The sequence below is a fragment of the Convolutriloba macropyga genome, chromosome 13, assembly GCF_964194025.1.
Source record: "Convolutriloba macropyga chromosome 13, txConMacr16.3, whole genome shotgun sequence".
Lineage (NCBI taxonomy): Eukaryota > Metazoa > Xenacoelomorpha > Acoela > Convolutidae > Convolutriloba > Convolutriloba macropyga.
Genome location: NC_134480.1, coordinates 21,931,732 through 21,958,051, shown reverse-complemented (window position 1 = coordinate 21,958,051; position 26,320 = coordinate 21,931,732). Strand labels below are relative to the sequence as shown.

General features: G+C 36.5%; 2 protein-coding genes across 4 annotated transcripts in view; one reads left to right on the top strand and one right to left on the bottom strand.

Moving 5' to 3' along the window:
* The window catches only part of LOC142351790 (protein cornichon homolog 1-like), a 460,935-nt gene that overhangs the window by 61,435 nt on the left and 373,180 nt on the right, over positions 1 to 26,320 (bottom strand). The gene's annotated exons all lie outside the window — the stretch shown is intronic.
* The window catches only part of LOC142351789 (putative ATP-dependent RNA helicase DDX46), a 513,331-nt gene that overhangs the window by 388,631 nt on the left and 98,380 nt on the right, over positions 1 to 26,320 (top strand). The window contains exons 2-6 of one of the 3 annotated variants that reach the window (XM_075403960.1): positions 18,925 to 19,006; positions 19,268 to 19,328; positions 19,392 to 19,438; positions 19,863 to 19,991; positions 24,661 to 24,985. In XM_075403960.1, the coding sequence (XP_075260075.1) occupies positions 18,984 to 19,006; positions 19,268 to 19,328; positions 19,392 to 19,438; positions 19,863 to 19,991; positions 24,661 to 24,985 (585 nt within the window). In that variant the 5' untranslated portion in view covers positions 18,925 to 18,983. Of the gene's footprint in view, positions 1 to 18,924; positions 19,007 to 19,267; positions 19,329 to 19,391; positions 19,439 to 19,862; positions 20,049 to 24,660; positions 24,986 to 26,320 lie in introns of all 3 variants that reach the window. The other 2 variants (XM_075403958.1, XM_075403957.1) reach the window with 2 other exon arrangements.

Sequence of the window (26,320 nt, the reverse complement as noted above, 5' to 3'; positions counted from 1 at the left end):
GCATCTATTGATATTTCAAATGCATTAAAAAATTTTGTTGGTAATACCAAATTTAAATCAGATTCTCTCCCGGTTTCAAAAATCTGTAGCAATACTAAATCCATGTTTCTATTACCTTCAAAGGAATTAAAATTCAGAAAATAATCATGGAACTCGTGACTGAAAATTTTCAATAGTTCCAAATGGGGATTGGTGTATTTTGTTTGTGAATTACATATCACCGATCAGTATATTACGCTAGTAAGACCTCCTAGCAGTTTGTGAGTTCTTGATAGAGACCATATATTTACAATCGAAATGTTACTTCTGTCAGTGAAAAAGCACGCAAAGCTTTTTTAGCCAATTTTTCACTGGATTTTGGAGCACATCATCCCGAACAGAACCTGGAAATTGATTTCTATAACTTTTTAGTCGCTATCCAGGAAAATGTATCCAATCATAGCATTGTAAAATAACAATTCGGCAAAACGTCCGAAAAACCCACGGTTTAATAACTCTATCAAAAATTCTATTAACAGAAAATCATAAGACGTTCCAATTATTTCTAAGCTCAGTTAATTTTAAAAACTACAAAAACATTCGCATTAAATAATGGAGCACTCTATTTAGGGCAAATCTGTATTAAAACAGCGGAAAATTTAATTCAATAATCTGTAATTCTAGCAAATTTTTCAAGGAACTATATTTTAGGGCCTGACAATTTTTAAAAATATCAAAACCTTTATCTGAGATCAACAGTGACAATCAAGAGGTCAATGCATCTATTGATATTTCAAATGCATTAAAAAATTTTGTTGGTAATACCAAATTTAAATCAGATTTTCTCCCGGTTTCAAAAATCTGTAGCAATACTAAATCCATGTTTCTATTACCTTCAAAGGAATTAAAATTCAGAAAATAATCATGGAACCCGTGACTGAAAATTTTCAATAGTTCCAAATGGGGATTGGTGTATTTTGTTTGTGAATTACATATCACCGATCACTATATTACGCTAGTAAGACCTCCTAGCAGTTTGTGAGCTCTTGATAGAGACCATATATTTACAATCGAAATGTTACTTCTGTCAGTGAAAAAGCACGCAAAGCTTTTTTAGCCAATTTTTCACTGGATTTTGGAGCTCATCATCCCGAACAGAACCTGGAAATTGATTTCTATAACTTTTTAGTCGCTATCCAGGAAAATGTATCCAATCATAGCATTGTAAAATAACAATTCGGCAAAACGTCCGAAAAACCCACGGTTTAATAACTCTATCAAAAATTCTATTAACAGAAAATCATAAGACGTTCCAATTATTTCTAAGCTCAGTTAATTTTAAAAACTACAAAAACATTCGCATTAAATAATAGAGCACTCTATTTAGGGCAAATCTGTATTAAAACAGCGGAAAATTTAATTCAATAATCTGTAATTCTAGCAAATTTTTCAAGGAACTATATTTTAGGGCCTGACAATTTTTAAAAATATCAAAACCTTTATCTGAGATCAACAGTGACAATCAAGAGGTCAACGCATCTATTGATATTTCAAATGCATTAAAAAATTTTGTTGGTAATACCAAATTTAAATCAGATTCTCTCCCGGTTTCAAAAACCTGTAGCAATACTAAATCCATGTTTCTATTACCTTCAAAGGAATTAAAATTCAGAAAATAATCATGGAACCCGTGACTGAGAAAATTTTGGAATCACATGAAGCACTGAAGTGCTCCATCTAATCAGAGGACATCATCTAGTTCATCTCATTAACAATTCTTCGAGTTCTGATTTGTTTCGAGCATGTCTGAAAGATGAAAGAATCTTTCCGCTTTTCAAATTTGATTCTAAAATAAGTTCTAAAATCTACCAATCAATTTCTATTCTGCCTACCCTGAGTAAAAATGTAGACAGATTTTTTTATGGAATGGAAAAGTTTTCTAGATAATTTTTTACTGTGTGGTAAACAATTTTAGGTCAAAAACGGCACAGCTGATGCTCTACTTGGAATAACAGAAACAATTAGACAGGCATAAGGTAATTTTTTGTGTACAGTTTTAATGTTTTTTATACAATCAATCATGAAAGACTTCTATTAGAACTTGAAAAATTTGGAACTTTAAGGGTAATTTAATTTGATTCAAATTTTATCTATTAGGGAGACGCCAATATGTCGATATAAACATTTTTCTATCTGTTTTTGAACTATTCACTTCTGCTTAACCACAGGGGGTCAATTTTTGGACCCCTCCTGGTCATGTTTTTTATACAAGAGTGACCCCGAATTTCTTCATCTCTATATGTCTATCTTTTTGCTGACGATACTAACATTATATATAATCATACAATAAAAACTTCTGTAATGAACAATGAATTATCAAAATTAAAAAACTAGATGAAAGGGAATGGGCTTTCACTGAATGAAGAAAAGTTCGCAAATAATTCAGTTTTCTAAAAACATCCTTAACCTTGGGGCGGAGACGAAATTGATGAAAATGAGTCAGCAAAACATTTAGGGTTTCATCTGGATAACAAAAATGAGTTATTATTCCCATGTTGATCAAAAGCTGGCCAAACACAATTCTGCTATAGAAAAACTTATAGATTTTGTCTCTCAGCCAGTTTTTTGAGATATTAAAGACTTTATAGAAAATCAAAAATCATTATTAGCTTTTTGACAACAGTTGTTTTTTCTATGCTCATTTTAAACAAAAGTTCTTTGTCCAAAAAAGATTTGCTGGATGTTTTTCAAAAGTTGGTACTTTCACACTAAATATCTCTTTTAAAATTGCTACTGTTATGAATTTTTAAGATCCATTAATCCTTCGACTTTTAAAATTTAATTATTACGTAAGAGAGTGGTTAACATTTTTTGGAATCTATAATCAATATGTTTGTAAGTTGGCACGCTTCCACCATTGCAAATAGATGTACAACATCAGGTTTGTCTCAGCAACAGGAATGTAGGTCTATGGAATCCAAAAAATTTGTTCAATGCAGAGGAGTGGAATAAATAAATTTTGTAAACTCTGAGGGAATAGATTTATCTCCCGCCACTTGAGTTGACGGCCAAAAATTTAAAACAATTTGAAAAGAATCGAAGAAACTGATTGATGGGAGAAATTTTTGTAACATAATTTATAATCAGAATGCTTGTTTTCTAAGTTCTGGTCTCTTGGCCCTCTCTAGGTAAGCTTTTAATCCTTTTCGGGGTTCTTTCTGAATTCTTTGTGAATTTTCAGAGATTTTTGTTATCTTTGTATGATTCAGAAAATTAAGTTCTTATCTATCACAATCGTTTGACCTATTTAAACTGAGCCTAAACTTAATTGTTTATCTAACAAAATCAAGGTGTAGTATTAGTCGTTGTGGTTTCGCGACTTTTGTCGCAAGGTTCGTAACCCCAGTCATCAAGTTTATAAAGTACTGTCCTTTTATTTGAACAGAGATAGCAGTCGCAGAACAGTTGCTATGTGGAGACGTCCTTTTTAGAGTAACGAGGGACTGTAACACATGGTTTTGCATCCAGTGATTTTACATTTTTAGCATACTGAGTTTTTCATTATTGTACAACTTTGATTCTTGCAATCAAAAACCAAAATGAAAAGGCTGGTTTTTGACGTGAACTACATTGATGTTTTGATTTGTACTTCGATAAATCTAAAATCAGCTGGTTTAGATCAGATATGGAAAAAAATCTTTAATAATTTCTGCTAACGACCAGTGCTAGTTGTGTCGCGATTTGTTTCAATGCGTTAACTGGTCACAGGTCTTTTGAAGCGAATATCAAGCGTTATGCTTGTTTTTTGGATGGGAACTGCTGTTGATCTGTCTATCAAAAATTTTGCAAATGACTTTTGAATACCTGTAAATTTGCATCTTGCAGGTACGATTGTAGCGAATTCCATTTCAACAATAATGATTGAAGATTAATTTAGAGGACGAAACAGATAGAATTTTCCCTCCAAATTTTTAATGGGTTAGTGCGTTTGTTAATCTATAGCTTGCCGTAAGTAAGTTAAGCTACTGATGAAAAGTTCTTTTCCTAATCCTAACGTACGAGATGTAGTACGTCAAAGTTTTCAACCCAATGAATTGTCTTACACCGACTATATTTTAAAATTTTATTAGTTCATTTAATGACTTGCTACTATAACGAGAAAAAACACAATTCGCCGCCCAATTAATCAGTTTCTACAAAAAAGCACCAAATTTGAACTGATTTGAAAGAGACGTAAAGCAGAGTAGTCTAAATGACATATGAAAGAGCGTGGAAAAGCCTTAACAATGCTGTGGTGGAAATCTATGTTGTACATTTTCAGTAGTTTTAATACCAGTCGCCATAAATCTAATAACTTATTTCGCACGTGTTCGAAAACGAAGCTGAATGTGTATGTATAACACCTAAATATTTACACCGGTTTGATTTTTTTTACAATTGCTGTTCCAACAACTACAGTCTCAAAATCTTTTGAGCCTGTTATTATTATTGAGCGCGAAACTAATAATTTCATTTTTTGGCATTCAAGGTTTACCTTTTCATTCAAAAAAAATTTCCATTATTTCAATGTTTTCCTGCTAATTACTTTAAGCAAAATTGGACTTTTATGACTAAAAAACAGTAAACAATCATGCGCATACCCCAAAAGGCAACCAGTTTCACTCACTAGCTCTTGGAAATCAATTGTATAAGCGGTCCTAAAATTGTCCCCTGAGGAACAACTGACATTAGCTCAGTTCAATTTGAAACAACTCCATTAACACAAATTGTTGAATGTGAAAAGAGATAATGACATGAAATGCAGAAGTTGAAACGTTTAGAGATTGTAATTTTCTCAAATGGATTTGGATTGAAAGTGAGTCAAAAGTTTTAGATGATTTGAGCAAACTGAAAAGACCATTTTTACCGTTATTGACTACTTGTTGGATTGATTCAATGAAAAAAGAATGTCATCTTGTGCAAAAATCATTTGACAAAATCGAAGTTGAAGCAACGATATTAATTCCCTAATTTTTATATAAATTGTCACGTGTTTGTGCAAGATTTTTCATAGTATTTTGGACAACCAGGGAGTTATCGAGATAGGATGATAGTTTACAGGGTACAAGATGTCATCTTTTTTATTGATTGGCGTTTTGAAAGCTTGTTTGCGCATCAGAGGAAAGCCACAGTCATTAAGGCATCGTTTTAAACTGAACGGCAGTTAGGGGTTGAAATCTATTTGCCATCAATAATAGCCCAAAGAGGAATCTTACGAGATCCAGTGGGCTTGTTGGGATTGAGCTCTTGGATGATATCAAAACAATTTTTTTCTGATAGTAGCCAAAAACCAAAAGAAGAGTCGCGAACATCGAAACATACTCTTTCTTCATTTTTCTTACCAAGAAAGTGCCATAGGTTTGAGAGTACAGAATTAAAATAATCTGCAGTTTTTTGTCGTCAACAAACATATCATTGAAGACATTTTTTACAGCTTGCGTAATTGTCCCCTAAAGTTTTTGATGAAGCTCCAGCAATCTTTAGCAGTACTAAGGGTGGCAAACATTTGCAGGAGAACTCCTTTTTTACAAAAATTTGACATTTTGTTTTGAAACTTATTGTATCGTGGCCAATTGTCGGACGATGATTCCAATCTAAATTTCTCATACGCTATTTGACGTTCACGAAGTAATGCATTCCTCGTCAAGTCACGTTTCCTTTAACAGTTCCCGTGTTCTTTTCTTTAAATACACCTTCATACGGAGTGCATGCTCTAGCACTGCAATTGATAGAAGATAAACAAACGTATTAAACATGTCATTGGCAATTGAACACTCATATACACAATTGATTTTGCAAAACAATATCTTATCATACTTTTTCCTATGGAATCTTTTTAAGATGATGTTCTTTTGTTTTTCAACGCTTACTTTGGTAGCCAACAGAGAACCAATGCAGTCGGTTTTGAAAGAAATGCAAATACAAAACTTCTATCTTCCGCAACGTTTTTGGTTTTTCTGTAATTACTAAGACTTTTAGTTTTCCTACATACAATCGTACATAAAATATAGACTAGCTATTGTCAAACCGTAGGGTAGAACTACTGAGTCCAGATTTTCTATTTCGCAAAGATTGGAATAATTTATATTAAAATCTACCAATAGAATGATAGGAATGGATCAGATAGATGAATTGTCTATATAAGTCATTTTTTGCTCAAGGAACTCATTCTGATACAACTTCAGGGTCTGTATATTATAGTCAAAAATTGTTTAGACCTGCAGTTGTTTGAAAAATTGCACCAAAGTTCAACCCACAATGAGTCGAATTTTGATTGATCAAACATGTTGTAATGCTTGGGTTTTGCTGGAGCAATTTTTTAAGGTAGAAAAAGCATTACACCACCCCCTGTACTTTGAGTCTATTGCACTTCTGTCACATCTAAGTAGTTCCTGATAATTTGGAGCTACATTCCATAAAAACGTGTTATCATATGCTGTCAATCAACATTCTGACATTCTGATATACACACAATAGCATTCTTTCCCATGCCATTAACAAAAGACTTCAGTTGCATACGCTTTTTTGTTACGTTTTCAAAGTTAAAACAAGCAACAGGTAAATTTTATTTATGTCTCAGCGAAACTTTGAGAAAGTTTTTGTATTCAATTTCGGCATGAGAAATTTGCTCGACGTCACCACAGCTGTTTTTTTAAAAAATAGTTCAGCGTACAAAAGATACGTAAATGCGCAAACTGATGCGTCAGGTATCCCAATGTTTTGAAACGCAAACTATTTACATTCAAAGAGTAGCTCACTAAACATTTTCGGAAATTATACAATATTTGACCACAATCTTCTCATCGTCCCTCATAAAGTCAATAACTTTCTCCTTAAGAGTAAGAACATTTCGAACATTTTGCCTCTTCCTCAATTCAATAGTTGTCTTGGTCCAAATTGTGGTCACGTCGTCACTAACAAATGTGTTTGAGTTTTTTAAATTCTATTCTTTCTTCATCAACAGATGTTTGTCCCTGTCTGACAAACTTGGCAATTGCCAGCTTTGGGCCCTTAAGTCCACTTGGTAAGCGATGACTTGCACTAACATCTTTTGAAGTGATTACTTCTCAGCTACACGCACCACCTTTGCAAACACATCCTCACCTGGCTCCTCGTCAGCATCAAAGGTACGCACCATTTCTCTGCGCCCATACTGCTATAATCCTTGAGTCTCTATGACTAAAGGCAGTTCCTCCACAGAAGAGCAACGCTTTTTTTCCATTTCCGGGACTACACAGAAACCACATAGGCCTTGTGAAGAAATTTCTGGGTATGAGATTTTGTTTGTCTAGATGATGAGAATGAGTGTCCAGACGATGCAGCCATTCACATCAAACTCGGGGCCAGTACACTCTGAAAAATGATTGCTGCCCTCCTCTTTCTCGTCGCAATTGGTTGCAGGGTTTTTGCACGTGTGACCCATCTCATCTGATGTTTTAATTTCAGTTAATCTGGAGACACTTTTTAACAGCTGCACCCATTTAATAATTTTTATCATAACAAGTAGGCTACAGACTTAAATTTACAGAATAAGTTTTACATCTAGCACACTTAGATAAGTTGCTACAGAAAAAGTTTATTACAACAACCAGGCTACAAGATTAAACTAGGCTACAGAGTAAGTTTATCAGGATCTTTTACGTTTATGCCCGCAGTTTATGCTCTCCTCAGTTACAGAGTACTTGCTATTACATTGTAAACCATAACGTAAAATTTTGGCATGAGCATCTGGGGCGTGTAAATAATATGAACCCACGAAGCTGGGGGCACAAACGGAAAAAATTCGTTTATCACAACGACTAGGCTACAGAATTCAAATCAGCAAAAAGCGCAAGGAACCGTACATTGAGGTCATTTGCGTTTTCGAACAAAGATCAGTTTCGCTCTTCTTCGAAACTGCTTGCTCTGCCTCCGAGAGTTTTGGTGGTCGCGACAAAACGAAGCAAGGAAAAAATCTAGGCTGATGAATTTGACCTCCAATTGATTTTTGATAGCTTTCATCTTCATTGGCACAAAATGGATCAATGACTAGACACCCGGAGTCCATGGGTCCTCTTGACTAACCGCTTTCTCGAATTTTTTAATTCACAATGCAAGAAGTATATTCAAATATGATCGAAGAACAACTTTTTACAATGCCATTACAGCAGCAAATCATTACCAAATCATTAGCCTCACAGAAGCGTGGCTGACTTTAAGTGCAGATTCAGTGTAACTCTCCTCGCCAGTTTCACAAAACACCGAAAAGACCGACAAAGTGTAAATGAGGCTGCAAAACACGGGTGTGCAATCATAGCTGGTGCTCAAAATTTTCCAAGTTGTGAAATTGTCTCAAATTTCAAAGTGTGTGTTGTTAACAGTTTGGTGATAAAACAAACCAACCTTGCAAAATCTGCTCTCTCGACAGCGCACCGCGGAACAGTCATCACACAATGTCAGTTGCTGAGCTCCCACAACTCTTGGCTTTTCTGAGGTCGATCCAAAAAAAATGAACATGACGCTGTTTGTTAGTACGTTGCCGGGGATATAAATCAGAGTAGTACCCACTGGCCTTCAATGACCTCGACTTCGACCGACAAGCAGATAACACTCATCAAGCTCTGCTCTACGATGGAAAGTCGTTGGACTTTTTATGCAACAAGCCTCAGACTGTCTCAAGCATTGTTCATGACAATCATTTTTGAAGCATGTTCAGAAGCGATCATATGCCGTTTCACGCCAAGGTCTTTTTTGATACCATGCCGTCACATACACAACCACCAAAACTAAGGCAGAAGTTCGATTTTGCAGCCTTTGGATATAAGGAAGCTAACTGGAACAAAATAAAGGAATACATTGTTCAACATCCTTTTCGGTCTTATTGCTTGAGCAACGTAGAATTGATTTTAGACCTTTGGTACCAATGGCCTTAGAAAGTCAAGCAAGATTTCTTAACGACCATCACAAAACACAGATCTGAACTCGAGGCCTTTGAACTCGCGCCGAGTTAGTCACTGACCGTCTTACCTTATCAAAAAGATGAATAACCTGCAACTAAAGCAGCAACGGAAACCAACGTCTGATAATACACTCAAAATCGAGCAAGTTAATTTTGCCCTAGAACATCAACACCATCAACAAATGCACAAACATCAACCCTTCTAAGATGGCATTCTTACTAACCGACAACGTTATTTCCAAACTGTCACTAAGTCAAATTACGTGCCCGCAGAAATCTTATTAAATCAATAATCAGCTAAAACTGGCGTTGCCAAAGCCGACCTGTCAAGCGACTATTTCCCCATCAGTGTTCACTCAGATGTCCTACGGAGTCAAAACAGGCAAACATATCGTTGTAATTAAGTTGAGCCCTGTCAATTTCACCACCGATGAAATCAAATTCTCGATATTGCAGATTGATGTAAACAAAGGAAAAGGACAAGACAGGATATGGAATGCGCTTATAAAAAGTGTTCACAGGTCGTTGCCGAAATCTCTATTTCCACTCTTCAATTTAATTGCTTGCAAAGCTCTTTTCCCAACAAATGAAAAGTAGCCGAAATCGTCTTAGTCTAAAAAGATGGCGAAAAACAGAAAATCTCTATTTATTGACCAATCAGTATCTTATCTGCAGGATTGAAATTGTTTAAAACGCTCATTTTCAACAAACTGATCCCAGTAGTCTACCATACACAAAATCCTGCACAGCATGGTTTTCGGCAAAAACGGTCAACCAAAACAATTTCTTAAAGTACTTGTATTAGATCTTCAGCTGCATGGTTCCACTTTTTTCTACCTCACGGCCTTTTATATCGGTTTCTAGAAGTCATTTAACAAAGTCTCTCAGATCTCTTTTGAGACAAACTATCAGTATCCGGGACTGGGAGAAGCTGTCTAAGTATGCCTAAGTTATCTTTCGTTTCGGAAACAAGCAGTGCGAATAAATGGTACAAGCTCAAAAGAACTTGATGTCTTAAGCAGCTTCCCCCAAAGTTGAATCCTAGGAACCCTGTTCTTCCTTGTTTTCATTAATGATCTGCCGTCTTGTGTATGTCAAAGGCATTTGGCTAAGCAGTTGATAACAGAATTGATCGTACCCACACTGTTTCGCTTAATAGAGATATCAGAAAGTTTTGGAGGTAGTGCGAGAATAATCTGATGTCAAAGAAACTGACGAAAAGCAAGCTGCTAGGTGTTAAAAGCTCTGCCCAAATATTTGTGCCCAAGTATACCTTCGAAGCCACCCATATAATTAAAGATTTAGGCCTCCCTCCTCCATGTTAAGGATTCTTTAACGCGAAGAAAAGAACCGGAAAAGCCTTGAGTGCATTCTTCCTGCTAAAACAAAACCTTTACACGGCAAATTTTGCAACCAGGAAAAATGCCTATGTGTGCTCTGTTGTGACAATTGTCAAGTATGGCGTCTTTGGGGAATCCATCAAAAATGCGAATTAACATTACTCGAAAGTGTTCAACGAAAAGCAATGTCTTGGATCATCAAAACCAGCAACAGCGTCTTCTCATAAAAGGACAAACTTCAGAACAACAACATCTTGAAAGTGTCGCTATATCAAGAGTTTCATGTTGTGTTACTGTTTGCAAAAAATTTTTCGGGAAAAGCGGATATTGACTGGCAAAGCCATGTTACTCTCGCTGAGTTGCGCACCCGGAGAGCTCAAGTCACTCGAATTTTCAGATGCAACCAATTGTGGTTAGAGAAGAGTGAATCAGATTTTTGGTACCGAGACCGTCACCTTGCAAATATGTTCAATGATTATTTCAAATATGAGATATGTTTTTTGATCCAAATCACAAAAGCAGACTCCTGGAACCCTACAAACGATTCTTCATATCCCGATACATGGAACCAGACCCCTTGCACTTGGCGTCTTTTGTGTGGCTGCAAAAACTGTGGAGACTTGAAGAAACTCATTTTTAGTTAAATGAACCATAAATTTTGAACAACACAATAGCCGGGTTTTATGCTAACCCGTGGATTACTTTATCCCAAATGTTTTGTTATTATAATATTATTCTTTTTTGCACTGGACAACCACTTGAGCAAAAGTTTATTGCTTTTCTCTTCGTTTTACGTATGCGGATGTTGTAATTTACATTTTTTTATCATAAACCGAATAGTTAGAATATTCCGGACTTGTCTTTTCCAATTTCAAGGATTGCTCAGCTCTTCCTGTATCAGCAACTCATTGACTTCTATCTCCACGTTGCCAAAAAAGTGCGATCCACTTGGCTCGAAGATCTTTTTAAAAAAATCGGCTCTGGCCAATTTACCTTCGGGCGTGTTGAAAATTTTTTGAAATCTCAGATCCTAAATGTGCTGTTGTTTTTGTTTTCACGCCTAGTCATTCGTTTTGGTAACTATCAAGGAACTATTGCTGTGGAAGGCTATCATTTTAAATCCGGGATCTATTCTGTTTTAGCCCCCAGTGTTTTTTACGCCTCCCCGTTACAAATTATATGTTGTTATATAGCACGTTACTGTGTAAGAATAGCGCGTGCTCCGGGGGGCGTAAAGAATATAAGCTCACTAAGGTGGGGGGGGGCAAAAGAGAATGGATCCTAACTTCATTATATCACAAATTAGGCTTAAGCAAGTAATTCCCGCGAAATTGGTGATTTGTCAGCCATCTTTGGTTCCTTTACAAAAATTAAATTCCTTTTTTCTCAAATTAGCCGTTCTAGCAGCAGCATGTGAAAGCAAAAATAGGTAGTATGAACTGATGAAAGAGAGCCAAGGTAATCAATGACGAAAATTGGTTTTGAATTCGACAAGACTATTATGGTATTATTGTAACTTTATTACAACTGGGTTTTCTGCATTAAATATTTATTTAAAGTTCCCGCAAAAAACTTTTTACTACTATTAGGTATGACGTTGTGTAACACAGTGATCCTGCGTTCCGTCTTGTTACGATGACGTTCTGAACGAATTACATGAGGGATTATCTTTGAAAAACTAGCGTTTTCGAACATTTTGTCCACGGATCTATCAGAATCATGATCTTTTCCGTTTGTGCCCACAGTACGTTATGCTTCCCTGCAGTTATAGAGCACGCGTCATTACGAGGTAGTTCATTATATATAAATATGGCAGGTGCGTTGGAGGGGTTGGAAAATAATATACTCGCACTAAGCTGGAGCAGACCCCTAATTATTGCGGGAGAAGTCTCTCATGTTTTTGGAAGCCATAATAAAAATAATAATAATATTAATAATAATAATAATAAAAATAATAATAATAATAATAATAGTAAAAAAAAATAAAAATAACAATAATAATAATAATAATAATAATAATAATAATAATAATAATAATAAAAATAATAATAATAATAATAATAATAATAATAATAATAGTAATAATAATAATAATAATAATAATATGTATCTCCACTTTTTTCTATTGATATCTGCTATTTAGATCTACTGAGATAGTGATGTGTAATGTTTATAGATAAGTGGGTAAGGCATGAATTCCGCGGGATAAGAAAAGTTATTGATTTGCCAATGCATTGTAGTATAGAATTTCTTATTGTCGTCATGTCTGCCTCTATAGCCTACTGCTTATGCTTTTTGTGTATTTACGTCAGTGCCTTACACTCCTGCTTTCCGTGTGAAGTTTATAAAATCGACATTGTTTTGCAAGTTCTCTTCACAACGGTTATCAGTGGATAGTCGTTTTTTGTACTCAAAATTGCCTTCTACTATCGCAAAAATTACCCCACGTGGGATTCTAATCAAATTTTCGATAGCTGTTTTGCGGGATTTGTAAACTCGGCAACATATGTTGTCAAATTTCTTGCACTCGCAAGAAGGTTGCGCAAATCCGGGCAGTTCAGGAGACGAATTTTTCAAAAAGAGAACGTTGATGATGTGAAAACAATAGAGGAATAGGTAGATGCAGCTGAAGTGCCCGAATTATCAGGAGACAGTCAGGACCAAAATCATTCGATTAGTGCTTTGTTGATTAGTAGGAGTTCACTGTTCAACATTCATTTCGTTCTTTTTGCTTGAGCAACGTAGAATTGATATTGGACCTTTGGTACCAATGGCTTTAGGGAGTCCAGCAAGGTTTCCTACCTACCATCACAAAACACAGATCTGAACTTGAGCCCTTTGAAATTGCACCGAGTTACTCATTGACCGTCACACTTTATCAAAAAGATTAATAACCTGCAACTAAAGCAGCAACAGAAACCATCGTCTGATAACAACCTCAAAATCGAGCAAGTTATCTTTGCCCTAGCACTTCAACACCATCAACAAATGCACAAACATCAACCCTTCTAAGATGGCATTCTTACTAACCGACAACGTTATTTCCAAACTGTCACTAAGTCAAATTCCGTGCCCGCAGAAATCTTATTAAATCAATAATCAACTAAAACTGGCGTTGCCAAAGCCGACCTGTCAAGCGACTATTTCCCCATCAGTGTTCACTCAGATGTCCTACGAAGTCAAAGCAGGCAAACATATCGTTGCAATTAAATTGAGCCCTGTCTATTTCGCCACCGATGAAATCCAATTCTTGCTATTGCAAATTGATGTAAACAAAGGAAGAGGACAACACAGGATAGGGAATGCGCTTTTAAATAGTCTTCACAGGTCATTGCCGAAATCTCTATGTCTACTCTTCAATTTAATTGCTTGCAAAACTCATTTCCCACCAAAGGGAAAGTAGCCGAAATTGTCTTAATCTAAAAAAAATGGCGAAAAACAGGACATCTCTATTTATTGACCAATCAGTCTCTTATCTGCAGGATTGAATTTGTTTGAAACGCTCATCTTCAACAAACTGATCCCGGTAGTCTACCAAACACAAAATCATGAACCGCATGATTTGGCCAAAACATTTGAACAAAACAAGTTCAAGAAAAAAACTTGCATTTTTTTTTCAGCTGCCTGGATTTCAAACTTTTCTACCTCACGGCCCTTTTTATCGGTTTCCAGAAGGCATTTGACAAAGTACCCAAGATCTCTCTTGAGACAAACTATTAGTACCCGGGATTGGAGGAAACTGTCTAAGTCTGCCTAAATTATCTGTCGTTTCGGAAACAAGCAGTGCGAATAAATGGTACAGCCTCAAAAGAACTTGATGTCTTTAGCGGCTTCCCCCAAGGTTGCATCCTAGGAACCCTGTTCTTCCTTGTTTTCATTAATGATCTGCCGTCTTGTGTTATGTCAAAGGCATTTGGCTATACAGATGATAACAGAATTGACTGGACACACACTGTTACGCTCAACAGAGATATCAGAAAGTTTTGGAGGTGGTGCGAGAATAATCTGATGTCAAGGAACCTGACGAAAAGCAAGCTGAAATGTGTTAAATCTCTGCCCAAATATTTGTGCCCAAGTATACCTTCGAAGCCACCCAATCGATTAAATATTTAGGCCTCCCTCCTCCATGTTAAGGATTCTTTAACGCGAAGAAAAGAACCGGAAAGCCTTGAGTGCATTGTTCCTGCTTAAACAAAACCTTTACACGGCAAATTTTGCAACCAGGAAAAATGCCTATGTGTGCTATGTTGTGACAATCGACAAGTATGGCGTCTTTGGGGAATCCATCAAAAATGCGACTTAACATTACTCGAAAGTGTTCAACGAAAAGCAATGTCTTGGATCATCAAAACCAGCAACAGCGTCTGCTCATAAAAGGACAAACTTCAGAACATCAACATCTTGTCACTGTCGCTATATCAAGAACTTCATGTTGTGTTACTATTTGCAAAAATTTTTTCTGGAAATGCTGATATTGACTGGCAAAGCCATGTTACTCGCTGAGTTGGGCACCCGGAGAGCTCAAGTCACTAGAAATTTCAGATGCAACCAAATGCGGTTATAGAAGAGTGAATCAGATTTTTGGTACCGAGACTGTCACCTTGCACTTATGTTCAATGATTATTTCAAATATGATATCCTTCTTGATCCAGATCACAAAAGCAGACTCCTGGAACCCTACAAGCGATTCTTCATATCCCGATACATGGAACCAGACCCCTTGCACGTGGCGTCTTTTGTGTGGCTGCAATAATTGTAGAGACTTGAAGAAACTCATCTTTAGTTAAATGAACCATAAATTTTGAACAACCCAATAGCCGGGTTTATGCTAAATCGTGGATTACTTTATCCGAAATCTTTTGTTATTATATTTTTCTTTTTTGCACTGGACAACCATTTGAGCAAAAGTTTATTGTTTTTCTCTTCGTTTTACGTATGCGGATGTTGTAATTTACATTTTTTTAGCATAAACAGAATAGTTGGAATATCCAGGACTTTTCTTTTCGAATTTCAAGGATTGCTCAGCTCTTCCTGTATCAGCAACTCAATGACTTCTATCTCCACGTTGCCAAAAAAGTGCGATCCTCTTGGCTCGAAGATCTTCTTGAAAAAATCGGCTCTGGCCAATTTACCTTCGGGCGTGTTGAAATCTTTTTGAAATCTCAGATCCTAAATGTGCTGTTGTTTTTGTTTTCACGCCTAGTCATTCGTTTTGGTAACTATCAAGGAACTATTGCTGTGGAAGGCTATCATTTTAAATCCGGGATCTATTCTGTTTTAGCCCCCAGTGTTTTTTACGCCTCCCCGTTACAAATTATATGTTGTTATATAGCACGTTACTGTGTAAGAATAGCGCGTGCTCCGGGGGGCGTAAAGAATATAAGCTCACTAAGGTGGGGGGGGGGGGCAAAAGAGAATGGATCCTAACTTCATTATATCACAAATTAGGCTTAAGCAAGTAATTCCCGCGAAATTGGTGATTTGTCAGCCATCTTTGGTTCCTTTACAAAAATTAAATTCCTTTTTTCTCAAATTAGCCGTTCTAGCAGCAGCATGTGAAAGCAAAAATAGGTAGTATGAACTGATGAAAGAGAGCCAAGGTAATCAATGACGAAAATTGGTTTTGAATTCGACAAGACTATTATGGTATTATTGTAACTTTATTACAACTGGGTTTTCTGCATTAAATATTTATTTAAAGTTCCCGCAAAAAACTTTTTACTACTATTAGGTATGACGTTGTGTAACACAGTGATCCTGCGTTCCGTCTTGTTACGATGACGTTCTGAACGAATTACATGAGGGATTATCTTTGAAAAACTAGCGTTTTCGAACATTTTGTCCACGGATCTATCAGAAGATCCAGCAAAAGGCAACAAAGTGGATATGCGGTGGAAACGACGAATACCATCAAAGACTCGAAACGCTGAAAATACTCCCACTCTCCATGTACATGGAAATGCACGATGTCCTCTATCTCCTCTCAATCCTAGAAGGCAATTACTACGTCCCCGAAGACAAACTGCCAAAGCGAAAAGAAAACGAAACAAGACAAAAGCAGGAATTTGAACTCCCCAAACACCGACTACATAAATCAGACGAAAATTTTTTCTTCAGAGCCACAAAGCTATTCAACATCATCAGTAGGACAACGGAGAAGCCAATGACGAAGAAACTTCTGACAGAGATGTACCAAAACTATTTCCACAGAAGCTACAACGAACTCGACAGCTGCACCTGGAGACTTCTATGCAACTGTGGAATCTGCAAACCAATGAAAAAACTCGTGCCAAACGAAAACTGAAGGGTTCCACACCCGAGGGCTCCGACCCTAAAGACTCTCCTACTACTACTACTACTACTACTACTTTTCCGTTTGTGCCCACAGTACGTTATGCTCCCCCGCAGTTATAGAGCATGCGTCATTACGAGGTAATTCATTATGTATAAATAAGGCAGGTGCGTCGGGGGGGGGGGGGTTCAGATAATATGCACCCACTAAGCTGGAGCAGTCCCTCACGTTTGTGGAAGCCATAATAATAATAATATGTATTTTCACTTTTTCTATTGATATCTGCTATTAAGATCTACTGAGTTGTTGATTTGTAATGTTTATAGATAAGTGGGTAAGGCATGAATTCCGCGGGAGGGAGACTTCGAAAAAACTTGCCTCGACTGTTTATTCCGAGACAATCGTAGATAAGTTTTCAGTTGAGAAAGACGAAAATCAATGGCGAATCTCAGGATTTTGAATAGCGTTTTGGGCTACAGTAAGATTGTGCAGATGTTGTTATCTATGATATGTCTCATGTGCCTGATTTTTGCTACCTGTCAGGATGAAGGAAAAGTTATTGATTTGCCAATGCATTGGAGGATCGAATTTTTCATTGTCGTCATGTCTGCCTCTATAGCCTACTGCTTATGCCTTTTGTGTATTTACGTCAGTGCTTTACACTCCTGCTTTCCGTGTGAAGTTTATAAAATCGACATTGTTTTTCAAGTTCTCTTCACAACAGTTATCGGTGGATGGTCATTTTTTGTACTCGAAACTGCCTTCTACTATCGCAAAAATTACCCCACGTGGGATTCTATTCAAGTTTTCGATAGCTGTTTTGCGGGATTTGTAACCTCGGCAACATATTTTGTCGGATTTCTTGCACTCGCGAGAAGGTTGCGCGGATCCGGGCAGTTCAGAAGACGAATTCTTCAAGAAGAGAACGTTGATGATGTGAAAACAATAGAGGAACAGGTAGATGCAGCTGAAGTGCCCGAAATATCAGGAGACAGTCAGGACCAAAACCAGTCGATTAGTGCTTTGTAAATTTTATACTGCGGCGCAATATATTATAAACCTCACATACTCGTCAGAGATTTTAAGAACGTGCAATAATTTTATTGTTTAGTTAATTTTGTACTAATTATATAATATAAATGCACTAACTCAGAGGGCTATTTTTTAAAAATCACATTTTAAATCTCTATATTAATTTTAACTCGAATGCTATTTCACCATGTGTAAGCTCATAATCTTTGCGCGTTGTAACGCTTCTTAGACCTGTAGCCTAACGTAGTACATGCGTTTTAAGACGCGCTATGCCGCCATGTAGAAGCGCGTTATTGATTGCTCTTGAACGAAGTTCATAGCAATTATTGTAAACGTGTTTTTTTATGCAAAAGATGCGCTTGACGGTTTTGACTTTTCGAGTAACTTTTACGCCCTTGACTTTTTGCGTTTCGCGTGATCTAAAATTCTCTCTCAATCACAGTTTCAAGCAGCTGAACTCAATTGGTGGCAATTTAATACCAAAAGTCACATGAAAAGTGCGCCGAAACTAGTGACATTTTTTACTTTAAATCTTAATAGTGGTATATTACAACCTCTAATGTGGTTATTTGAAGCCCACTATTGATTTTCTTAGCCCCATATAGCCCCCCTCCCCCCTCCGACTGAAGCAGGCTGCAATTGATTAAGAGCTCCCACTAGTCGTTCGAGAGCAATTCTTCCGACGTTTAGTCGGTTATGTTCTGTACAAGTCTTAGCGCTCTTTCAACATGCGACATAGCAAAGCCAAAATAGTTGTTGAACAAAAAAATGCAGATAAATAGGGTAGGGTAATAACCGCAAACAATATGCATCGGTAGCGAAAGCGGTAAGACCTATGGCTGTTAAATGTGGGGCAGGGGTGCAAACCCAGTTTGTGCTAAATGGAATTCAAAAATTCCTTCAAATCATCTATTCCTCTAAATGATTTTTTTTGTATAGGGTAATAGACGCAAACATAACGCGTCGGTAGCGTAAGCGGAGAGACAATTGACTGTTCAACAAAGGTGCATCAGTTTGAGCGCGAGTTGGTGCGCAACAGCAATCTTAAATTCTTTTCAACCTTATATTCCTTTAAATTATTTTGTGATGCTTTTGCGGGCCTGCTAGTTGTTTATTAACGATTTCACCTCATATGAAAATCAATTTTGTGGCTGATCAGTATTGGTGACAAGTAACTGTTTTTCGATAGTAAAATACTAGAACTTTTTTAGTGATCATATACAGAACCGAGAAGCTAGACTGAGAAACTTGTTTTTAATGGGACTTGATCGATGGCACTCATTGTATCTGTCTGTTGTTTATAGATTGATATGGTTTTAGTCAGTTTTAGTGGCAATTGTTTGTGAAATAGTGATTTCACAAAATGCCAGAGACGTCAAAGAAAAGGTCAGTTTTTGCACGTTTACCTTTACATGAAACCTCAGCTACCATAAAATTTCGAAATGAGAGAAATTTCACCTTATTCCCTCCCCCCATCTTAGGGATCATATAACGTATAGCCTCCCATTACAGTAAATATACCAATGGGTGGGGCATAATTTCGTTAGGGGCTATAATGAGAAAAATACGCGAAAAATTGTCGCGGAAGGTCAGAAATTGTCGCTGTAGGCGTTATGATTTTTAAGTGTAAATCGATTGTCATTTTAGGCATTACAGAGGGCACAGCAGTTCAGAGAGCGATGATTCCCCCGACCGAAAAAGGAAAAAGGTTTAAAAAATTAAAGATATTGATTATACTTCATGATGCTAAGGCGATTCTTTCTTGTTTCAGAAGAGGACAGAAAAAGACCGGAAACCGGAAAAAGATCGGAAATCAAGGTTGGTAAAAAAGAGACTTCTGATGGCAGAACTAGCACTTATTGCTGTAATCGCAGAATGGAAACTGAAACTTGATTTTAAATTAACGTGCCCATTTGTGTAACTCTTGTTGAAATATTCTTGTAGACTTCACTGATATTCTCCATTAAGTGCTAATAAACGTAGATTTAGGTATTACGAATTAAATAAAAGTTTTTGAATGCAATTGACTTATTTGTGTGACTAAATGTATTGGCATTAATTGAGATGTGAATCTATTCAATTGCGAATATCAGTGAACAACCACCAGCAATGTTTAGGATATTTCAAAGCTCACTCCATTATGAAAGCACGCCAAAGAAATTTTGAGAAAGAGCTTTTGAATATAGCAATTTTTACGGCAAAGTTATGGAACCCTACACTGTTCATAATTGTATTATTGCAGGCGTTCAAGATCAAGATCAGCCGAGATCAAATCGAGCAACAGTTCCAACAAGGATTCAAGGAATGGAGATGTGAAAGTGAAGAAGCGATCGAGAAGCAGAGAAAAAGAGCGATCAAGGGAAAGGAAGAGGTCGAGGGATCGGAAGAAGCGAGACAAGTCCAGGGAGAGAGATGGAGACAAAATCAGGTGTTACTGTGAGACCAAACCTCATTCTTCTGATTTATTATGAACACCCCCCCCCCCCCCCCGTGCAAACGCACTGTTTATTTATTGCTCGCAAACGAAGTTTGTAACAATTATATTAGTCAGGCGGTCTTTCTTCGGTAATTCTTCGCATGACCGATTTTTCGGCCGACCCTTTTGACTTTTCGTCCTCTCAAAAATTGGATAAACAGGTAACTCCCGGAGGGAATTAAGTGCTCTTAGAGCCTTTTGATATATTATACTCTTAAGTATGCGATTCACCGAAACTGTTTTGGAATAATAAATTCATGATGTGAAGTCAGGTTTGAATTTGAATTTCTCCTGTTAATTTATAAAGCACGCAGAAGTTGTGGACACAGCAGAATCCACTATTAAAAATCTATAAATCCAAAGTTTTATCAGGAGTGGACGCTTGCAAATACTAACGTATCTTAATTAAGCGCCCAGATTTTATTTAAAGACAAGTTTTTTTAACGTATCGTTTTGAATGATCAAGCTATATTGAAGTGCATTGACTAGTTTTTTAACTTTTAAACAGGACATGGTGTCTTGTTCAAGCTGAGGTTGTATTTTTTGTTTCAGTAGAAAATTTATCAAAATTCTACCGCGATAACCCAGAGATGTCCGAGTTGAAATTCTTTTTGACGTTTTTGTTTGTATAATGCGAGTGGTTTTCGAGCGAGTATTGTACGAAAAATTTTGATTTGCGGTCAAAATCTCATTCATCATTTTGTTTGAATGTAACCCAAAGACCCAAAGTATGATTTAAGGCTGAATGAAAGCAGATGTTTTATGTATAATTCACAAATTGTCGAATAAAGTATCAAAGATGGAGTCACTTGGTTTTTTTCTAAAGACAATTCTCAAAATTTTCTGTTGTAACCGTTCAATTTTTTGAAGCTTATTTAACGTTGTTCCACCATAAATAAGAAGTCCGTTCTCAAAAATTGGTACCACCGTAGTTTTGTAGAATATCAAAACGGTGTTGCGACTGCAAGTTCTCCTTAGCCTTGCAATTATTCCGATCCACTTCTTTAATTTTAAACAAATGGATTGCACATGTGTTTCAAAAGTTAAATTCGCGTCTAAAATTACTCCTAGATTTTTGTAGGTATTGCACTTCTGAACTGGGCAATTTTGAATGTTTGTGTTTACTTTAGTTTCAAAAAAACTCATTGCAAAAGTTTTTGACTCGTTTAAATCCAATTTATTTTGATGTATCCAATGTGAAACTGAATGAATTTCAGTATTTAATTCTTCAGAGGTTGGTCTTCTTTTGAAAAGGAGACTGGTATCATCGGCAAAAAAATACGGAGTGGAAAATTTACAAGCGTCCACAAAGTCATTAAAGTACAGTATAAACAATACAGGACCCAGAACAGAACCTTGAGGAACTCCATTTTTTACTATTAGTTCTTTCGATATTCTATTTTTCCATATAACACACTGTGTTCTTGATTTGAGATATGAAGAAAACCAGCTTAAAACCTGACCCCTAATTCCAAAGTTTTTCAACAGTAGCGAGTGATTTACAGTGTCGAATGCCTCTTTCAAATCTAGGAAGACCGTGGTGCTATTGTTCCCTTTTTCTTTTTCCAACCTTATGTTCTCCACTACATTTACGAGTGCATCAACTGTTGATCTCCGATTACGGAAACCAAATTGATTTTCACCAAGAATTTTGAATTTCTCTGTTGTTGAGAATTTTGATTTTCATAATTTTTTCAAATATTTTTCCAAAAGACGGCAAAATCGAAATTGGTCGATAGTTATTGGCATCAGTTTTTGATCCCGTTTTGAAATGCGGTTGGATAGTTGCTCGTTTTAGGCTATTTGGGAAAACTCCGCTCAAAAAAGATTCGTTGATATAATTAACTAAAAATGGGGCTAAAGTTCTGTCAAATCTCTTAATGAAGGTGTTAGTGATCAGATCCACACCATGCGATAAAGAATTTTGTAGGCTGGCTATTTGTGAAAGCATTTCTTTTACATTTGTTTCATGTAGTATCATAGATTGTTCTTCAGCATTATTAGATGAAGGAAAGCTTATTTGAGGTAATTTGATTACTATTTCATCTGCAACATTTACAAAATGTTCATTGAAATAATCAGCTATGCTACTCGGGTCATCAGTTCCAATATTATTGAGAACAAGGTTATAACTCACATCACTTCTTTTGTTCCTGCCTATCAATTTGTTTATGATTTTGTACATTTTCCTTGAGTCCCTACCACAGTTTTGAATTTTGTTTTGTATGAAATTTGTTTTGCGTCGTTCATGATTTGAGTGCTCTTGCTTTTCAGTTGAAGATATCTATTTTTATCGATGTTATTTTTTGTTCTCAACCATTTTGTTCTTGCATTGTTTCTCTTCGCAAAAAGATTTTTAAATCGATTTGTGACCCATTGATTCCTATTTTTCTTTTGTTTTATTTCAACCAAAGGCTGGTGTTTGTCGACTACAAAATGTAAAGAGTTACAAAATGCGTTGAAAGTTTGATCCGTATTGTTGTTCTGAAATATGATTAAGCTGTTTTCCAGTTCCTTTTTGTATTTTTCAAACAGTATTTTGTTGTTGAAGGTAGACATACTGCGGCGTTTAGATGCTTTTATCTTGGGTTTAATCATACTTTTTGTTAGACTGAAAAATACTGGATAATGATCTGTGATGTCGGAACTGATAGAATTTACTATGCATCGATTTTTGTTGACATCTGTCAGAAATAAATCGAGGGATGATTTTGTTGTTGACGTTTCTCTAGTTATACCCGAGTCCATTAGGTTTATACCGTTACTAGAGATAACATCTTCAAATGGCTTTTTTATTGGAGTTAGAGATAGTTGATCTATATTGAAGTCTCCATATCTGATAAGATTTTGGTTCGCATCCACCATAGTCTCAAGATAGCTGTCAAATTCAGTCAAGAACTGATTTTTATTGAACCCAGGGGGAACATAGTATGTAATCAAAGTATAGTTTTCGTTATTTGTTCTAATTTTTATACCTAGGCTCTCATCATAGTTCGTTGCAAAGCTATCTAACAGAAGAATATCTTCCCTGCATAACATGGCTACTCCTCCACCAATTCCCACCCTGTTTTTAGCAATTATTTTCTGATAACCTGATATATTGAAGTGTTCTTCATGAGAACCCTCTTGTATCCAAGTTTCAACAAGACAAATCACATTTGGTAGGGACTCAAATGTTTGCAAAAAAACCTGAAGTTCCTCAAGGTGTTTGTTTGGAGACCGGATATTAACAAGCAAGACTGTGAATGTTAGTTTTTTGATGCATAACTTTTGTTTTGCTGAAATGAAACACCGTACATATTTTGTTTTTTGTTCATAGGTATATCATTTCCATTGTTTGTTGCGTCCATATCAGGCGAAAAAGCATAGTTTCTTTTGTTATTCATGACTGGAGTGCCATTTTGTACAGTTTGCAAACTCTTTTGTTGTCTCCTTTGATAATCCGGGAGCTCGCTGATGTCATCAACTGGTTGATATCTTTCACCATCAAAAGCCCATAAGTGTGATTTCTTAATCTTATAGTGAATGTCCAGTTCTCGAGCTTTTTTTCAATGATAACATCCTTTTTCGCCAGTCGTTCATGAATGAAAATAGGATTCCCCATCGAATTTCTCAGACCTCTTAACCATGAAGCACGTTTCAGAATTATGTCCCTTTGTTGCAAATACAAAAATTGAACAATAATAGGCGCAATGTTTCCATTTTTTAGTCGGTGGGCAATCGAGATTTCGTCGGGATTCAAACTAACCTGTAAGATGTTGTTTACTATTCGTAAAATTGGTGCAAGTACATTACCATCAGCTGGGATGTCGATGTTAGTAAAAATAAGAAACGGTCTGTTTTGATATCTTTCTACTGCTGTTAATCGTTTTTCTAACTGATAAATGTTATTTTCTGAAGTAATTTTGTTATTCTCAAGTTTTTCGAGACGATCCGTAAGATTTTGTATGACTAGGTTTTGCTTTGTTACAGTATTTGTAAGTTTTTCAATGATTTGTTTCAGTTCGGAAATGTTTCCTGTAGTAAAGTTCTCTGGGTTGGCCATTTTGATAATAAAGCAACGTGAATTTCAAAGCTTTTGAATGGCATAAAAAGAGCAAGAAAGAGCAACTGCTTTGTTTCGCTTTGAGGTTCATAGAGGTTAAAGGTTCAACCCCCCTTCCCCCCCCCCCAATAACCACCCCTGCAGATCATTCCATCCTTAACACAGCGTACTTGACCCCCCCCCCCCCCCTCCGCGCTCACCCCACGCTCCTTAATTAAGCTTAAGGTGGCCTCCCGAAATCGTAACATGCTACTTACAAAGCCAACCGGTCACAGTCGTTTGAGAGCAATTCGCCCTGTTGGTTGGTTATGTGCGTCTTCATTGTTTCTGCGAAGTTCAAAATTGAATCACCCAAGTAACTGCATTCTTCGGGATCAAAATATTTTGTAATTTGTTGATATAATTAAGTTTCAATGTTTTTAGTAATTTTAACCAACTGAATTGCATTCGCTACTGGACGACCAACATTTTTTGATGCCATCGGGTTGGTTTTAGCTTGATAACGGAAGCTTTTTTTAGATCGAGAAAAGACGAGAAGTCCAGCAAAAACAGTTCAAGTAGCACCGACAAAGTGGCTCAAATTTTATCATCCGGCAAAAGCCAAGAAGATATCCAGAAAGATCTGGAGCTAGAGATGCAAAAGAGGAGAGACAAAGTTGCCAAGTGGAGGTCAACAAACAAAGACGCGTCTTCGGCGACCACTTCGGCTACTGCCGGTGCAGGAACCCCAACCGATGCTGTGAAAGCCAACGGCGATGATTCAGCAGCTGCTATAAACCAATCGTGGTCTTTAGAAAACGATGACGACGATGCCAATAGCGACGAAGGAAATAATGATACAAAGGTGAGCTTCTGTATTTTAAAATGTGGGAACTGTCGATATTATAAATATACAGCTGAATAAATTAGTTACCGTAAAGACTAATTGTAATAAGCTTGTCATATTTGCTCAAAAGATACTTTGCTCCTATTTTGCTGAAGCTAAATGCCGCGTTTACATCCCAGCTATTCTTACCGTCGAAAAATGCCGTACTGTCAGACTGGCAATCGAATGCTTGCCAGTGATATCTATTCGTTTGAGGTGATTTTGAACGATTGACGCGCATCGCATTAGTATGGGAGAGATTATACTTTTTAATAGCCGCCCTCATTTTGTCAACCGGCTATTAATGGGACACTAACTTCATGAAAATTTTTTAAGAATCTTTAAAAAGAATTTGAATTTTATCAGGGTAGTCTTTTTCACAATTCGAAGAGGCGTAATGGAGAAGTCTTTTTGCGACTAGAAGAGGCTTTGGTTTCCTCTTTTTATTAGGAAGTGGGCGAGCAAAAAAAAAACGGGGAGTGAATAAAATTGGAAAACGTTGTTTTGGTGGAAAATTTTGAAGAACGGAGAAATTTATGTTCACATGCGGCATTATCAATCTGTTAGATCAATCTGTTTCAAACTATTTAATTTCGATTTGGCTTTTCCGCTGATGAGATTGTTCAGCTTTACAGAACATTGTGTTCATAACAATTGCTGAGTGAACTATGTGTGTACAAAATGGTTCATTTAGCTTCATAAAACTCGGATATTGTTGCTTCATTTAGAAAAGGCAATCATAACCGGCTGAAGATTTCATCACATATTTATTATTCGTAAAAGGTAATGTATGCATCTGTGAGCTGTGATTTGTATGCACTGATAAAGATTTATTTATCATGCAACTATCATTTATGATTTCTTAAAAGTGATCTATATTAAAGTGGAAATCTTTCTGAGATCATAATTCCATAGTCTACGATTTGTACGGATCCTATATGATCTAAGCATGAAAGCTATGAGAATTCAACCACCACAGTTTGAAGATACTATTCGTCTCTCAGCATTAGATAGAGATTTTTAGCCAATAGCTGCTTTTAGAACTGCCTTTGTTTTCCAGGGGAAGTTTCAACTAGACAAAATTATGACAAATTATGGTTTGGTCAATTTTAGCTCTTAATGACTTTAGTCTTAATTTTGGATCCCAAACCTCCTAAGAGTCATGATATACGTAATTGATGGTCTGCAACTTGTCTTCTTAATCCACATTAGTAAATCCAGGGTCTCTTATGCAATTAGTTTCAAATTATTAATAACTCCTCATTTTCTTTCCACTCAATAATTAATGAACTTTTAAACATAATCAATATCAAA